The sequence below is a fragment of the Ascaphus truei genome, chromosome 1 (genome assembly GCF_040206685.1).
Source record: "Ascaphus truei isolate aAscTru1 chromosome 1, aAscTru1.hap1, whole genome shotgun sequence".
NCBI lineage: Eukaryota > Metazoa > Chordata > Amphibia > Anura > Ascaphidae > Ascaphus > Ascaphus truei.
Window position 1 is genome coordinate 543,303,296 of NC_134483.1, and position 19,517 is coordinate 543,322,812.

At 47.5% G+C, this 19,517-nt stretch overlaps 1 protein-coding gene across 1 annotated transcript in view; it reads right to left on the reverse strand.

Annotated features, from left to right (window-relative positions):
• Positions 1-11,294, reverse strand: part of LOC142467771 (putative N-acetyltransferase camello) — a 29,259-nt gene extending 17,965 nt beyond the window's left edge. The window contains exon 1 of the mRNA XM_075573638.1: positions 10,601-11,294. Within this exon, the coding sequence (XP_075429753.1) occupies positions 10,601-10,646 (46 nt within the window). The 5' untranslated portion in view covers positions 10,647-11,294. The remainder of the gene's footprint in view (positions 1-10,600) is intronic.
• Between the last annotated feature and the right edge of the window lie 8,223 nt (positions 11,295-19,517).

Below are 19,517 nucleotides of genomic sequence, written 5' to 3' on the forward strand. Positions count from 1 at the left end.
AATTGCGTCTCAGGCGTAGGAACTGACCCCTAGGTATATTCCTGATCAAATTCCTGATCAACCAAAAAAAATTTCTTAGCAGATGTCAATAAGTCAGTAGAATCCAGTTTTTGAGACACGGCCCTCACAAGTCACAGGATTATGCACCAAATCACATGAAGGTCTGTTGAAAACCAATGCATAAAGGTTCAAATATGGCATAACAAAACCAGGGGAAAAAATATTTCCCCCAGTAATGAAACAAAGATCGGCCGATCTAAAAAAGGTATTAAACAAACCAGACCACATGAAAAATAGTAATACCTCAAATGTCTGCTAATCAAGCAGCAAGGATGAGAAATATGCTCAGAATATTGCATGAAGTAACATAAACATGAAAGGCACGGTTAATGGGTATAATAATAAACATAATAAAACACACAGCATGAAAACCTAACTGGCTAGGAGAAAGATCATAAATTATGTAAACAAAGCCACTCAGATATATGTACAAATGACCCTGCAAAGTGCTGCAAATGAGATGAATAAACTGATGCCAGCTCGGTGCTGCACCTATAGATTGAACAGCCAAGGGAGGGAGTTCAAATAGTGCACTGGTAGCACTCAAGATTTGTCCTCAATGGTGAGATAATACTGAGGATAAGCAGGGGTCAGGATATAGCAACCCAGGGACAAAGCACACTGCAGATGAAGAATAAGCAGGGCAGTAGGGGAATCCCAATACAGACCAGCGTCCCCTGCGTCCCTTGCTCGGGCATCAGCAGTAGAACAAAGAAAAATCTGGAGGATAACAATGCAAACACGGATCAGGAAGAGGTAGGGGTGCTGTCACAGCTCTGCTCGAAGGTCGTTTCGCCTGAAAAGGCTTCTTCCGGGAGCTCCTTTTTGACCCTTCTTTTTTCTTTTCGTGTTTCACACATTTTGTGGGTTGGTAGCACCACCAGAGGGTTATTTTTTACCTTGACCACTGGTTATCCCAATAATTCGACCATTTAGGGGTGATTTGACTGCGGCACATATTTTGTGTTCTAATATATATATATATATATATATATATATATATATATATATATATATATATATATACACACACACATACACATATACAGTAGAGGCAGCGATTATTCTAACAAAAACCAGTGGCAATTCCCCAAAAGACCCAGGTACACCCAGGTACATTCTGAATACATGCCTTAAACTTTCCTTAAACTAGCCCCAGCATTTCTGCATTGATTAATGGCCTATCAGATTAACAGCGGGGGTCCCTGGCAGTCCCATTCAAACTGAATTGGACTGCCAGGGATCCCTGCTGTGTTAATCCTATGGGTCGTTAGGCAATGCAGAAATGCCTTAAACGTGCCTCAAACTAGCCCAGCACATACCCAGCACATACCCAGAATGTAACCCGGCTAGTTTACAGCAAATGTTAGAATAATCGTTGCCTCTACTGTATATATATACACACACACATATATATATATATACACACACACACACATATATATATATATACACACACACACACATATATATGTGCCCCTGAGGAAGGTCCTATACAGGACCGAAACGTTGGATTTATATGTGCCTGCTTTTTTTCAAGTACACTTTTGCAATATACCTTGAGTGCTGTTGTTTGTCTCCTTGGTGGGACACCTGGTTTCCTATATATATACATATATACACACACACACACGGGCCCGGGACGCCAGTGCCCTTTGTACCCCCCTGTTGGCGGCCCTGGTTCGTGGTGTGCAGGGGTTATTGTGTGTTTGATGTGGAGGGGGAGTATTATGTGTGTGGGTGAGGGGGAGAGATGGGGGTCCGAGAGATAGATGGGGAGTATCGCAAAGGTTGATAGTGAGGGTTTCTGGGGGAGATATGAGGATGATGATGAAGGGTGCTGGGGGAGATATGAGGATGATGATGAGTGTCACCTCCTGTTCTGGCCTGAATGAAAATCCCCTTACCCTTATAATATTAATACACCAAAAAGAGGGTGACTTTCATTCATTACTTCTTATGAAAGTTTTTAATACAGAAAACATAACCGGTTTAATGAGTACCCCCTAGCAGTATGCATAGCAAAAATCAGAGAGCTGGGACATTCCTATCCAAAGTTAGCTTGCTGATTATATGCTACGTGAAACACTACTGCAATGCGCACACACGATACATAACTGATAATATGTAACTCAGCATGATGATGTGGTTCTCTTTTGCTTAGCGGGACACACACAGACAATTAAAATACATTTACAGCACTGCAGCCAATACGGGCTGCAGAGCCGACACTCTACATGTTAACTTAAAAACCCATATAAACTCTCTTCACCTAATATTTGGTGAGAAAGGTACAGAACCCCTCACTGGGTTCTGGGATTTGGGCATACCCCAGGACCTGTAATGTAACCCAGTTCCCTGCCCGGTCTTACTGCCCTGGTTTGTGCTGAAGCAGGGAGATTTGGTGGTAAGCTGCAAACTGCTTTCGGGGTAACCCGCAACATGGGCCCCCTTCTACCCAAACACACCCTGACAACATGTTACCGTAAAATCACCCCTGAGACTCACGCCCTGCACCTCTCCCTGGAACAGTAAAAACTCACACATATCTTTATTTAACATGCAGTTACATGCCACAATTGGGTTGAAGAGCTGACTCTCACAATTCCCCAATATGGCTCAGCGACACCCAGCCGGGCCAAATTCCTTTATTAATGGTCTGGGTACCCCTTCCCCGTCACATGTGGTTATTTAAATATTGTAGATTGATGATGAGCTGTACTCCTGGTTGGAGGAATGCATGCACTCTGATATATATATACATCATATAGTGCACTGTCATTTGCAATCGGCTGATCATATACATTGGGGAGGACGTGTGAATGGATGTACACGGAGTGATGGGGTAATATGATGGGGATCATATAGTTACTCCTAAGGTGGGGGGAGGGGGGGGTACATTTGCATGCAATCCTGGTATATATGGGTGACGTAATTCACAACATTAACATCAAACAGCGATTTCAAAATCTCCTGCAGTCTGTAAGAGGTGCGCAGAGAGAAGCTGTATCTCCCTGCACAGAGAGAAGCTGCATCTCCCTGCACAGAGAGAAGCTGCATCTCCCTGCACAGAGAGAAGCTGCATCTCCCTGCACAGATCATACAGGTGATCTCCTGCACAGATCATACAGGTGATCTCCTTGCACAGAGAGAGCTGCATCTCCCTGCACAGAGAGAAGCTGCATCTCCCTGCACAGAGAGAAGCTGCATCTCCCTGCACAGATCATACAGGTGATCTCCTGCACAGATCATACAGGTGATCTCCTTGCACAGAGAGAGCTGCATCTCCCTGCACAGCTCTTACAGGCAATCTCACTGCACAGAGAAGCGGCATCTCCCTGCACAGCTCTTACAGGTGATCTCCCTGCACAGAGAAGCGGCATCTCCCTGCACAGCTCTTACAGGTAATCTCCCTGCACAAATAGAGCTACATCTCCTGCACAGATAATACAGGTGATCTCCCTGCACAGAGAAGCGGCATCTCCCTGCACAGCTCTTACAGGTGATCTCCCCGCACAGATAGAGCTGCATCTCCCTGCACAGCTTACAGGTGATCTCCCTGCACAGAGAGAAGCTGCATCTTCCTGCACAGCTTACAGGCAATCTCCCTGCACAGAGAGAAGTAGCATCTTCCTGCACAGATCATACAGGCGATCTCCCTGCATCGAGAGAAGCTGCATCTCCCTGCACAGCTCTTACAGGCGATGACCCTGCACAGCTCTTACAGGCGATCTCCCTGCACAAGAGAAGCTGCATATCCCTGCACAGGTCTTACAGACGATCTCCCTGCACAGAGAGAAGCTGCATCTCCCTGCACAGCTCTTACAGGCGATCTCCCTGTACAGCTCTTACAGACGATCTCCCTGCACAGAGAGAATCTGCATCTTCCTGCACAGCTTACAGGCGATCTCCCTGCACAGAGAGAATCTGCATCTCCCTGCACAGCTTATAGGTGATCTCCCTGCACAGAGAGAAGCTGCATCTTCCTGCACAGCACTTACAGGCGATCTCCCTGCACAGCTCTTACAGGCGATCTCCCTGCACAAGAGAAGCTGCATATCCCTGCACAGGTCTTGCAGGCGATCTCCCTGCACAAGAGAAGCTGCATATCCCTGCACAGGTCTTGCAGGCGATCTCCCTGCACAGCTCTCACAGACGATCTCCCTGCACAGAGAGAAGCTGCGACTCCCTGCACAGCTCTCACAGACGATCTCCCTGCACAGAGAGAAGCTGCGACTCCCTGCACAGCTCTTACAGGCGATCTCCCTGCACAGCTCTTACAGGTGATCTCCCTGCACAGAGAGAAGCTGCGACTCCCTGCACAGCTCTTACAGACGATCTCCCTACACAGAAATAAGCTGCGTCTCCCTGCACAGCTCTTACAGACGATCTCCCTACACAGAGAGACGCTGCGTCTCTCTGCACAGCAATAACAGGCGATCTCTCTGAACAGAAATAAGCTGCATCACCCTGCCCAGCTCTTAAAGCCGATCTCCCTGCACAGCTCTTACAGACGATGTCCCTGAACATGGAGAAACTGCATCTCCCTGCACAGCTCTTATTGGCGATCTCCCTGCACAGAGACAGCTGCATCTCCCTGCACAGAGACAGCTGCATCTCCCAGCACAGCTCATACAGGCGATCTTCCTACACAGAGAGAGATACATCTCCCTGCACAGCTCTTACAGGCGATCTCCCTGCACAGCTCTTACAGGCGATCTCCCTGCACAGCTCATACAGGCGATCTCCCTGCACAGCTCATACAGGCGATCTCCCTGCACAGCTCATACAGGTGATCTCCCTGCACAGCTCATACAGGTGATCTCCCTGCACAGAGACAGCTGCATCTCCCAGCACAGCTCATACAGGCGATCTTCCTACACAGAGAGAGATACATCTCCCTGCACAGCTCATACAGGTGATCTCCCTGCACAGCTCATACAGGTGATCTCCCTGCACAGCTCATACAGGTGATCTCCCTGCACAGCTCATACAGGTGATCTCCCAGCACAGAGAGAAGTTGCATCTTTATATATCTATATTTCACCTGCAGGGATTACCCCACTACTGTATATTACATCTGCAGGGATTACCCCACTACCGTATATTACATCTGCAGGGATCCCCACTACCGCATATTACACCTGCAGGGACCCCCACTACCGTATATTACATCTGCAGGGATCCCCACTACCGCATATTACACCTGCAGGGATCCCCACTACCGTATATTCTACCTGCAGGGATCCCCACTACCGTATATTACACCTGCAGGGATTACCCCACTACTGTATATTACACCTGCAGGGATTACCCCACTACCGTATATTACACCTGCAGGGATCCCCACTACTGTATATTACACCTGCAGGGATCCCCACTACCGTATATTACACCTGCAGGGACCCCCACTACCGTATATTACACCTGCAGGGATCCCCACTACCGTATATTACACCTGCAGGGATCCCCACTAACGTATATTACACCTGCAGGGATTACCCCACTACCGTATATTACACCTGCAGGGATTACCCCACTACCGTATATTACACCTGCAGGGATTACCCCACTACCGTATATTACACCTGCAGGGATCCCCACTACTGTATATTACATCTGAAGGGATTACCCCACTACTGTATATTACACCTGCAGGGACCCCCACTACCGTATATTACACCGGAAGGGATTACCCCACTACTGTATATTACACCTGCAGGGATTACCCCACTACCGTATATTACACCTGCAGGGATCCCCACTACCGTATATTACACCTGCAGGGATCCCCACTACTGTATATTACACCTGCAGGGATCCCCACTACCGTATATTACACCTGCAGGGATTACCCCACTACCGTATATTACATCTGCAGGGATCCCCACTACCGTATATTACACCTGCAGGGACCCCCACTACCGTATATTACACCTGCAGGGATTACCCCACTACCGTATATTACACCTGCAGGGATTACCCCACTACCGTATATTACACCTGCAGGGATTACCCCACTACCGTATATTACACCTGCAGGGATCCCCACTACCGTATATTACACCTGCAGGGATTACCCCACTACCGTATATTACACCTGCAGGGATCCCCACTACCGTATATTACACCTGCAGGGATCCCCACTACTGTATATTACACCTGCAGGGATCCCCACTACCGTATATTACACCTGCAGGGACCCCCACTACTGTATATTACACCTGCAGAGATCCCCACTACCGTATATTACACCTGCAGGGATCCCCACTACCGTATATTACACCTGCAGGGACCCCCACTACCGTATATTACACCTGCAGGGATTACCCCACTACTGTATATTACACCTGCAGGGATCCCCACTACCGTATATTACACCTGCAGGGATTACCCCACTACCGTATATTACACCTGCAGGGATTACCCCACTACCGTATATTACACCTGCAGGGATCCCCACTACCGTATATTACACCTGCAGGGATCCCCACTACCGTATATTACACCTGCAGGGATTACCCCATTACCGTATATTACACCTGCAGGGATTACCCCACTACCGTATATTACACCTGCAGGGATCCCCACTACCGTATATTACATCTGCAGGGATCCCCACTACCGTATATTACACCTGCAGGGATTACCCCACTACCGTATATTACATCTGCAGGGATCCCCACTACCGTATATTACATCTGCAGGGATCCCCACTACCGTATATTACACCTGCAGGGATCCCCACTACCGTATATTACACCTGCAGGGATCCCCACTACTGTATATTACACCTGCAGGGATCCCCACTACCGTATATTACTCCTGCAGGGATCCCCACTACTGTATATTACACCTGCAGGGATCCCCACTACCGTATATTACATCTGCAGGGATCCCCACTACCGTATATTACACCTGCAGGGATCCCCACTACCGTATATTACACCTGCAGGGATACCCACTACTGTATATTACACCTGCAGGGATCCCCACTACTGTATATTACACCTGCAGGGATCCCCACTACCGTATATTACACCTGCAGGGATCCCCACTACCGTATATTACACCTGCAGGGATCCCCACTACCGTATATTACACCTGCAGGGATACCCACTACTGTATATTACACCTGCAGGGATCCCCACTACTGTATATTACACCTGCAGGGATCCCCACTACCGTATATTACACCTGCAGGGATCCCCACTACCGTATATTACACCTGCAGGGATCCCCACTACCGTATATTATACCTGCAGGGATCCCGACTACCGTATATTACACCTGCAGGGATTACCCCACTACCGTATATTACACCTGCAGGGATCCCCACTACTGTATATTACACCTGCAGGGATTACCCCACTATCGTATATTATACCTGCAGGGATCCCCACTACTGTATATTACACCTGCAGGGATTACCCCACTACCGTATATTACACCTGCAGGGATCCCCACTACCGTATATTACACCTGCAGGGATTACCCCACTACCGTATATTACACCTGCAGGGATCCCCACTACCGTATATTACACCTGCAGGGATCCCCACTACTGTATATTACACCTGCAGGGATCCCCACTACTGTATATTACACCTGCAGGGATCCCCACTACCGTATATTACATCTGCAGGGATTACCCCACTACCGTATATTACACCTGCAGGGATTACCCCACTACCGTATATTACACCTGCAGGGATTACCCCACTACCGTATATTACACCTGCAGGGATTACCCCACTACCGTATATTACACCTGCAGGGATCCCCACTACCGTATATTACACCTGCAGGGATCCCCACTACCGTATATTACACCTGCAGGGATTACCCCACTACCCTATATTACACCTGCAGGGATCCCCACTACCGTATATTACACCGGCAGGGATCCCCACTACTGTATATTACACCTGCAGGGATTACCCCACTACCGTATATTACACCTGCAGGGACCCCCACTACTGTATATTACACCTGCAGGGACCCCCACTACCGTATATTAAACCTGCAGGGATTACCCCACTACCGTATATTACATCTGCAGGGATCCCCACTACCGTATATTACACCTGCAGGGATCCCCACTACCGTATATTACACCTGCAGGGATCCCCACTACCGTATATTACATCTGCAGGGATTACCCCACTACCGTATATTACACCTGCAGGGATTACCCCACTACTGTATATTACATCTGCAGGGATCCCCACTACCGTATATTACACCTGCAGGGATTACCCCACTACCGTATATTACACCTGCAGGGATTACCCCACTACCGTATATTACACCTGCAGGGATCCCCACTACCGTATATTACACCTGCAGGGATTACCCCACTACTGTATATTACACCTAAAGGGATTACCCCACTACTGAATATTACACATGCAAGGATCCCCACTACCGTATATTACACCTGCAGGGATCCCCACTACCGTATATTACACCTGCAGGGATTACCCCACTACCGTATATTACACCTGCAGGGACCCCCACTACCGTATATTACACCTGCAGGGATCCCCACTACTGTATATGACACCTGCAGGGATTACCCCACTACTGTATATTACATCTGCAGGGATCCCCACTACCGTATATTACACCTGCAGGGATTACCCCACTACTGTATATTACACCTGCAGGGATTACCCCACTACCGTATATTACACCTGCAGGGATCACCACTACCGTATATTAAACCTGCAGGGATTACCCCACTACCGTATATTACACCTGCAGGGATTACCCCACTACCGTATATTACACCTGCAGGGATTACCCCACTACTGTATATTACACCTGCAGGGATTACCCCACTACTGTATATTACACCTGCAGGGATTACCCCACTACCGTATATTACACCTGCAGGGATTACCCCACTACCGTATATTACACCTGCAGGGATTACCCCACTACCGTATATTACACCTGCAGTGATTACCCCACTACCGTATATTACACCTGCAGGGATCCCCACTACCGTATATTACACCTGCAGGGACCCCCACTACTGTATATTACACCTGCAGGGATTACCCCACTACCGTATATTATAACTGCAGGGATTACCCCACTACCGTATATTACACCTGCAGGGACCCCCACTACTGTATATTACACCTGCAGGGATTACCCCACTACTGTATATTATAACTGCAGGGATTACCCCACTACCGTATATTACACCTGTAGGGATCCTCACTACTGTATATTACACCTGCAGGGATCCCCACTACCGTATATTACACCTGCAGGGATCCCCACTACCGTATATTACACCTGCAGGGATCCCCACTACCGTATATTACACCTGCAGGGATCCCCACTACCTTATATTACACCTGCAGGGATCCCCACTACCTTATATTACACCTGCAGGGATTACTCTGCTACCGTATATTACACCTGCAGGGATTACCCCACTACTGTATATTACACCTGCAGGGATCCCCACTACCGTATATTACACCTGCAGGGATTACCCCACTACCGTATATTACACCTGCAGGGATCCCCACTACTGTATATTACACCTGCAGGGATCCCCACTACCGTATATTACACCTGCAGGGATTACCCCACTACCGTATATTACACCTGCAGGGATCCCCACTACTGTATATTACACCTGCAGGGATTACCCCACTACTGTATATTACACCTGCAGGGATTACCCCACTACTGTATATTACACCTGCAGGGATTACCCCACTACCGTATATTACACCTGCAGGGATTACCCCACTACCGTATATTACACCTGCAGGGATTACCCCACTACCGTATATTACACCTGCAGTGATTACCCCACTACCGTATATTACACCTGCAGGGATTACCCCACTACTGTATATTATAACTGCAGGGATTACCCCACTACCGTATATTACATCTGCAGGGATTACCCCACTACCGTATATTACACCTGCAGGGATTACCCCACTACCGTATATTACACCTGCAGGGATCCCCACTACCGTATATTACACCTGCAGGGATCCCCACTACCGTATATTACACCTGCAGGGATCCCCACTACCGTATATTACACCTGCAGGGATCCCCACTACCTTATATTACACCTGCAGGGATCCCCACTACCTTATATTACACCTGCAGGGATTACTCTGCTACCGTATATTACACCTGCAGGGATTACCCCACTACTGTATATTACACCTGCAGGGATCCCCACTACCGTATATTACACCTGCAGGGATCCCCACTACCGTATATTACACCTGCAGGGATTACCCCACTACCGTATATTACACCTGCAGGGATCCCCACTACCGTATATTACACCTGCAGGGACCCACACTACCGTATATTACACCTACAGGGATCCCCACTACCGTATATTACACCTGCAGGGATCCCCACTACCGTATATTACACCTGCAGGGATCCCCACTACCGTATATTACACCTGCAGGGATTACCCCACTACCGTATATTACACCTGCAGGGATTACCCCACTACTGTATATTACACCTGGCTGTAACTCACAACTCGCGGACACGGGAAGGGAACCTGGCTGGGTCCTGGGATGCATGTCTGGGTAGAAGCTGAATCTGCAGTCCTCCCTGGGGATGAGGATCAGGTTGCTGGGTAGGAGCTGGATCTGCAGCCCTCCCTGGGGATGAGGATCAGGTTGCTGGGTAGTAGCTGGATCTGCAGCCCTCCCTGGGGATGAGGGTCAGGTTGCAGGGTAGTAGCTGGATCTGCAGCCCTCCCTGGGGATGAGGGTCAGGTTGCAGGGTAGGAGCTGGATCTGCAGCCCTCCCTGGGGATGAGGGTCAGGTTGCTGGGTAGTAGCTGGATCTGCAGTCCTCCCTGGGGATGAGGGTCAGGTTGCTGGGTAGGAGCTGGATCTGCAGCCCTCCCTGGGGATGAGAGTCAGGTTGCTGGGTAGTAGCTGGATCTGCAGTCCTCCCTGGGGATGAGGGTCTGGTTGCTGGGTAGGAGCTGGATCTGCAGTCCTCCCTGGGGATGAGGATCAGGTTGCTGGGTAGTAGCTGGATCTGCAGTCCTCCCTGGGGATGAGGGTCAGGTTGCTGGGTAGGAGTTGGATCTGCAGCCCTCCCTGGGGATGAGGGTCAGGTTGCTGGGTAGGAGCTGGATCTGCAGTCCTCCCTGGGGATGAGGGTCTGGTTGCTGGGTAGTAGCTGGATCTGCAGCCCTCCCTGGGGATGAGGGTCAGGTTGCTGGGTAGTAGCTGGATCTGCAGTCCTCCCTGGGGATGAGGGTCAGGTTGCTGGGTAGTAGCTGGATCTGCAGCCCTCCCTGGGGATGAGGGTCAGGTTGCTGGGTAGTAGCTGGATCTGCAGTCCTCCCTGGATGAGGATCAGGTTGCTGGGTAGTAGCTGGATCTGCAGCCCTCCCTGGGGATGAGGGTCAGGTTGCTGGGTAGTAGCTGGATCTGCAGTCCTCCCTGGGGATGAGGGTCTGGTTGCTGGGTAGGAGCTGGATCTGCAGTCCTCCCTGGGGATGAGGGTCTGGTTGCTGGGTAGTAGCTGGATCTGCAGTCCTCCCTGGGGATGAGGGTCTGGTTGCTGGGTAGTAGCTGAATCTGCAGCCCTCCCTGGGGATGAGGGTCAGGGTGCTGGGTAGTAGCTGGATCTGCAGCCCTCCCTGGGGATGAGGGTCAGGTTGCTGGGTAGGAGCTGGATCTGCAGCCCTCCCTGGGGATGAGGGTCTGGTTGCTGGGTAGGAGCTGGATCTGCAGCCCTCCCTGGGGATGAGGGTCTGGTTGCTGGGTAGTAGCTGGATCTGCAGCCCTCCCTGGGGATGAGGGTCAGGGTGCTGGGTAGTAGCTGGATCTGCAGCCCTCCCTGGGGATGAGGGTCAGGTTGCTGGGTAGGAGCTGGATCTGCAGCCCTCCCTGGGGGTGAGGGTCAGGTTGCCGGGTAGGAGCTGGATCTGCAGCCCTCCCTGGGGATGAGGGTCAGGTTGCTGGGTAGTAGCTGGATCTGCAGCCCTCCCTGGGGATGAGGGTCAGGTTGCTGGGTAGGAGCTGGATCTGCAGCCCTCCCTGGGGATGAGGATCAGGTTGCTGGATAGTAGCTGGATCTGCAGTCCTCCCTGGGGATGAGGGTCTGGTTGCTGGGTAGGAGCTGGATCTGCAGCCCTCCCTGGGGATGAGGGTCAGTTTGCTGGGTAGGAGCTGGATCTGCAGCCCTCCCTGGGGATGAGGGTCTGGTTGCTGGGTAGGAGCTGGATCTGCAGCCCTCCCTGGGGATGAGGGTCAGGTTGCTGGGTAGTAGCTGGATCTGCAGCCCTCCCTGGGGATGAGGGTCTGGTTGCTGGGTAGTAGCTGGATCTGCAGCCCTCCCTGGGGATGAGTGTCAGGTTGCTGGGTAGTAGCTGGATCTGCAGTCCTCCCTGAGGATGAGGTTCTGGTTGCTGGGTAGTAGCTGGATCTGCAGCCCTCCCTGGGGATGAGTGTCAGGTTGCTGGGTAGGAGCTGGATCTGCAGCCCTCCCTGAGGATGGGGGTCAGGTTGCAGGGTTGACGGTCACATAAGTGAGAGTAATTTATAGGGAAATGCTGTTTGGGATTGTTCCCAATAATATACTAAGCTCTATGAGAGACATTGAAGTATTCTGTACTCCCAGTAATCTCCCACATTTATGTTAGTGCCTGATCAGAGTAACTGGTTACAGACAGAAGTGGTATTGTCCCTCTCAGGTTGGGTTCTTGCTAATTTCTGACCCCTCTCCAGTTACACACACTGCTTTTGTCAGCAACACAAAGTGAGAAAAACCACATACTCAACTTCTCATTGGCTGCACCCCCCTTTTAAGGAGGGACTTTTTATTTGATGACAGATCTGTTTATGTGCAGAGCTGAGGCAATGCACCTGCTCCTCGTGCTTCACTTCAGGTTTCATGGGAGTTGTAGTTTTCAGAGACTTCAGTACATGAGCAGCACAGTCCCTTCCCCCAGAAACACTGCTAGGGAATGGTGGTTCCTTCTTCCAGTTCAGTTTCACTTCCTCCCTTTGGACAATTTAGATGGCAACTTTAGCACACATTCGTTACAGTGTTTCATACTTTCACAATTTAGCTCCTATTAGTTTAAATTGGAGTTTTGGCGTCCCAAAGTGTAGCAACATTTCATGAATGTGTACAGTAGCTTACTCTAAATATTACATTTATAATAGTGTAAATGAGTTTTTTGCCTGGTGATGCAGGATATGGATGACAGATTTGGGTTCTATCCCTCCTTGTTAATCCTCAGACTACAGAAGAAATACCATAACTCACATGGCCCAGTGAGGACAGATGCCACAGAATGGTATCTTTACAGATGTTTACCCCCCCCCCCCCCGCCTCGATACCCCTGGACCTCCTGATGGTAATCAGTGATCATACAGCCCTCTTGGGTCATGATATTAGGCAATCTTCCCCAATAGTGTAGTCATGTTGTCCTCACAGAGGTAGGTATTACACAGAAAGTTATGGGTAAAAAAAGGTTTTATATATTAAAACAATAAAAACATATCCACACGTACATATCAGTTAGTGCGTGGTAGATCAGACCCCATGATGGGCCATGTGAGTTGGGGCATTGCCCATTTTGAGACAGACATTTCTCAGCATCCTGTATTGGATTACACAGAATCCTGCTCTATTTGAGTTTTCCTTTTTTTATTCCCGGCGTGTGAATCTGCGCTCACTAAACGATACAATTCCATTTCTGGGAGGGCTGAAGGACGAGTCTCTTGGATCGGGCAGTGTATCATTTTTATAAATATTTAATATTCATTCACAGATTATTGTTATACAACGGAACGCAAAAAACAATGTGCGCTATAAAACCTTGAACTAAGTGCAGAAATAGGCTATTCTCACGGCATACATGTCAATGATGCTGAAAAGTGATGTTAAAGCTGTAAAAATGTTACAACAAAAATTCAGTTATCAAATGAGTTTATTTCAGGTGCACACAGCAGAGACAGCTTCAAAACAAAAAGCTCTCTCCCAGATAATACGGTATGAGATACATTTATACCCTAAAAACTAAAGCTCCACCCCTTTTATTACATCTTTTTGACAAACCAATTGCTTCTATAATCAACTCTATCCTTTCTGCAGGCCATATCCCTAAGACCTGGAAAACTACCAGAGCTGTCCCAATCTTCAAAAGTGGGGACAAAAACACTGTCTCAAACTACAGACCAATCTCTCTTCTCCCCATACACACTTGCTCTCATTCATGCCTCACTGTCATCTCCTCCGATGCAAATGGTATCAACCTTTTTATTAAATACTAACTAACCTTAAACTCGCCCCACAAATCAAGCATCTCAATAGCCTGCACTCATGGCTATTATCCCACACCCAGTCACTTCTACCACCCATTGTGGCCAAGCACTGCCATCTATAGCACTTATTCCCTCACCTGCTATCTCTGTAAATTCCCCTCAAACCTTAGATTGTAAGCTCTTAAGGGCAGGGATTTCTTTTCCTATTTTCTGATTTTGCTGCAATTATAATATTCCCTCTACTGTATTCTTTGTGAAGTGCTGAGTACATTTTTGATGCTATATATAAATAAAGTCATACACTACATTTCAATACAATACTATCAAAAGTCATGGACAAAAATGTGTTCACTCCCAATTAAACAATTACTATACTAAGACAAATGCCCCTAGCCAATTCCAGTCTGGTCTCCACCCCAAACACTCCATTGTAACTATTCTGCTAAAAATGTGAAATGCCTTGCATATAATATATACCATGCTCACTTATGTAACTGTATTTGCAACTACGTATCACCTGACCTTTTACTCTATACCCAGGACACACCCATAAACGAGAGGTGACTCCCAATGCACCACTTCCTGGCAAAAGTATTCTACCAATAAATAAATTAGCAACTAGGATGTTGTTTGCTTAATCAGCAGAATTGGAATGATATATTATACAGTGATTTTAACAGTAACTACTGCTTATAATAAAATAGAACACCTATGGAAAAATAAATGGTTAGAAGTTATAAAATACATCACATATTCAGTTGATAGTCAAATGCTTTTGTAGAGGACGTCACACTAATTTCGTGTAATATAATCTCTTTGCACAGTGCCGAGCACAGTGCCGAGCACACTGCCAGCTTTATTTTTAAAGACACTCAGAGGATTTTTTTTTTTTTTTTTTTAGAGCTTGTTTATTTTGGGCAATAAGCCAGCCCGGGCGTTTTGCCAAAAGCAGACCTAGCAGATAACAAAACAGCTTCTCTGTCTTCTAAATATTAATTACTGGATTGAAACTTCAGCTTAAAGTTAAAAATGGAGCTCTCTCCACAGCAATAAAAACGAAAAAATGTATGGCCTCTCAAAAATAAAAACGGGACAATTATACAACTGAGGTTAGCTAGCTTATGAACACACCATACATAATTTAAACAATACGTGTGAGCTTTTACCAGCATATTTTTAAAATATTTCCAACATATCCTAATCCTTTAGAAATGCAATTGATGTGTTTTTACTGGTTTACACACACAGAAACCACAATACAGACACACAAAGAACAGAGACACAAACTTCTCTCCTACACAGCCAATCAACTTCTCATAAATAACCTGCTTTTGAAACTATTTTTTTATGCTCTGGAGCTTTTGAGTTCTCTCTCATATCTTTTTCACATTCCTTTGGAGAAAAGGGGGTTGTCGCGGTCTGTACTGCTGTTATTCTGATTCTCTTTCTAGTTGCCATTAGAACAGAAGGAAAAAGAATATTTTCTGGTTTAAAAGACCTATTCGTGTGGCCTGTATGAACAAACCTTTTAATTTTTACCAGTTACAGGGCTACTTTATCATATGCCCATTCTTTTCCGTTCTCTTCTATTCTCTCTCTTAGGGCTGCTCTGCAATTACTGGCAAAATGTCCTGCCTTTTTTTTTTTTTACAATTATAACACTTTCTGTACCTTCCAAACAATAAAAGCACCCTTTTTGACAGCACTCGTTGTATGTGATAGTGTAAAGATGAATGATTTAAAATGTAATCTTTTAATTCAACTAGTTAAAATAATTGTCAAAACATTAGAACCAAAAATCCAACTGACATTGGTGACAAAACACAAAAAACAGACAACATTAATTAGTCCTTAAACTGCAAACTAGGTGGTTGATCAAAATCTAACCAGACTGACTAATGGCAGAGAAGAAACCCATATATGAGAGTAAACCTCCTAGTGCAGCAATAAAAAAGTTTAAAAAGCCTGTGTAAATAAAACAGGTAACATGGGACTGATCTTACACATGTATATACCTCTTGAAGATACTGGGTATATAGTAGATGGATGTTGACTCACTGCCTAAGTGATGACAGTAGTGTATATTGGGCACAAGAGCTCACAAAGTGTGATAACTGGCTCTGGGGCACGGATCTAGTCCGTATCCAGTTATAGCCCCTTAATAAAATGTGCGATATAAAGCAAAGAATATACTGCAGTGTGACAACAAACAAACATAAAAGAGGGGATGGTTTGATGCAAACAGCAGACGTAAATCAGCTGCTGTTATAAGGCAGAACAAAACAAGGAGGGGTGAAAATATACACACAGTTCAAAACACCCTCACTGCAGCAGTGTTATATCCACAAAACCAACATCATGGTTGTGGAAGCTGATTAATCCTGCAGATGGTAAAATACCATTAAGTTTGTTCCCCCATATTAGAGTATATACGGTACCTTCTGTGAGTATACAGAGCCGTGCGATAGTACACACACGTGCAGCTAGATTATAGCTCCAGTGCCAGCATAAATGCCAATAGGGCTCAGTGATGCTGCAGCTTACACAAAAATGCTCATAAAGTATACAATCCCTTGGTTAAGTGTATACATTACCAATTAACCACTCGAGGTACCTCCTAGCAAGCAAACCGGCACTTAGCAGTGCCTCTCACCCTCTAACCGGCATGTGAGCGTCATGACGTCATGACGTCAGTCCTGTAGCCGCCTCCCACCTGACGCACGTTTCGCTGAGGCGCTTTTTCAAAGGTGGTGACGTGGAGAGCTACAGACCAGGTATAAATAGTGTTTAGTGACCAAAGTGTTATGCAGTACAGCTGTGTATAACCACTTTAATGTCTTGCAGGTAATCAGCAAGTTCCTAAGCAACACAGACTAAGGGCCTCATGCAGAGAGCAGCGCTATGCAGAATTGGAGAGGGGGAAAAATTTTACCTTTTTTGGAGAGTTTTTATGTCCATATGCAGAAAGGGCAGAAAACTGCCTTTCTGCATATGGAGAGTTTCAACCAGCGCTATTAGCGCTGTTGAAACTACTGGGGAAAAAATCGCGTTTTTTTTTTTTTCCTCTCCACCGGCCACGGAGCGCCAGCTGCTTGGTGGAGAGGGAAAATGTTGAAAATCGCGCCATTTTTTTGCCGCGAACAGCCACTAGATGGCGATCGCGGCTCTCTGCATACGGCAGAGAAAAAAACTGGAGAGAATTTAAACTCTCCAGGCGCGCGGCGAATTTGAAGGGGAAAAAAAAAAATGGCGCTTTTTTTTAAACTTGCCGGTTTCTGCCTTTCTGAAGGCAGAATCCGCCAATTAATGCCGCTTTCACTTTTTGCGCTGCTCTCTGCATGAGGCCCTAAATCAGTGGACAGTGATCCTGTGCAATAAAAATATCTGACAGATAGACTGTGTGTAATGTTATTACAGAGATACCAGTAATCAGTAAGGATGAAGGTGCTGATAAATACATAGTCATACTGACTGGAGGGGGGGGGGGGTGATGGGAAATGAACTGGGGGAAGGAGGGGGGGAGGGGGGGTGATGGGAAAGGAACTGGGGGAAGGAGGGGAAGGAGGGGGGGGAGGGGAGGGGAAGGAGGGGGGAGGGGAGGGGAAGGAGGGGGGGGAGGGGGGGGAGGGGAAGGAGGGGGGGGGAGGGGAAGGAGGGGGGGGAGGGGAAGGAGGGGGGGGAGGGGAAGGAGGGGGGGGGGAGGGGAAGGAGGGGGGGGGGGAGGGGAAGGAGGGGGGGGGGGAGGGGAAGGAGGGGGGGGGGGAGGGGAAGGAGGGGGGGGGGAGGGGAAGGAGGAAGGCGAAGGGAAGAAGGATGTTGATGGGGGAGGGATAATTAAAGCAGTTCCATTAGCCATCTAAGATCACAGTGGGATAGGATCAATGGGTTGATGTTACAAACAAATTAAATAAAAGGTGAAAATAAAAAGCCCTCATTGATCCCTCTGGGTGCCAGTGTGCCCAATAGATAAATCCATTTGGACTCCTTTTGTAGTATCAGGCGGTTCCAGTCACCCCCTCTTGGATTGGGGGGGACAACTGTCCTATCCCACTGTGATCTTAGATGGCTAATGGAACTGCTTTAATTATCCCTCCCCCATCAACATCCTTCTTCCCTTCGCCTTCCTCCTTCCCCTCCCCCCCCCCTCCTTCCCCCAGTTCCTTTCCCATCACCCCCCCCCCCCCCTCCAGTCAGTATGACTATGTATTTATCAGCACCTTCATCCTTACTGATTACTGGTATCTCTGTAATAACATTACACACAGTCTATCTGTCAGATATTTTTATTGCACAGGATCACTGTCCACTGATTTAGTCTGTGTTGCTTAGGAACTTGCTGATTACCTGCAAGACATTAAAGTGGTTATACACAGCTGTACTGCATAACACTTTGGTCACTAAACACTATTTATACCTGGTCTGTAGCTCTCCACGTCACCACCTTTGAAAAAGCGCCTCAGCGAAACGTGCGTCAGGTGGGAGGCGGCTACAGGACTGACGTCATGACGTCATGACGCTCACATGCCGGTTAGAGGGTGAGAGGCACTGCTAAGTGCCGGTTTGCTTGCTAGGAGGTACCTCGAGTGGTTAATTGGTAATGTATACACTTAACCAAGGGATTGTATACTTTATGAGCATTTTTGTGTAAGCTGCAGCATCACTGAGCCCTATTGGCATTTATGCTGGCACTGGAGCTATAATCTAGCTGCACGTGTGTGTACTATCGCACGGCTCTGTATACTCACAGAAGGTACCGTATATACTCTAATATGGGGGAACAAACTTAATGGTATTTTACCATCTGCAGGATTAATCAGCTTCCACAACCATGATGTTGGCTTTGTGGATATAACGCTGCTGCAGTGAGGGTGTTTTGAACTGTGTGTATATTTTCACCCCTCCTTGTTTTGTTCTGCCTTATAACAGCAGCTGATTTACGTCTGCTGTTTGCATCAAACCATCCCCTCTTTTATGTTTGTTTGTTGTCACACTGCAGTATATTCTTTGCTTTATATCGCACATTTTATTAAGGGGCTATAACTGGATACGGACTAGATCCGTGCCCCAGAGCCAGTTATCACACTTTGTGAGCTCTTGTGCCCAATATACACTACTGTCATCACTTAGGCAGTGAGTCAACATCCATCTACTATATAC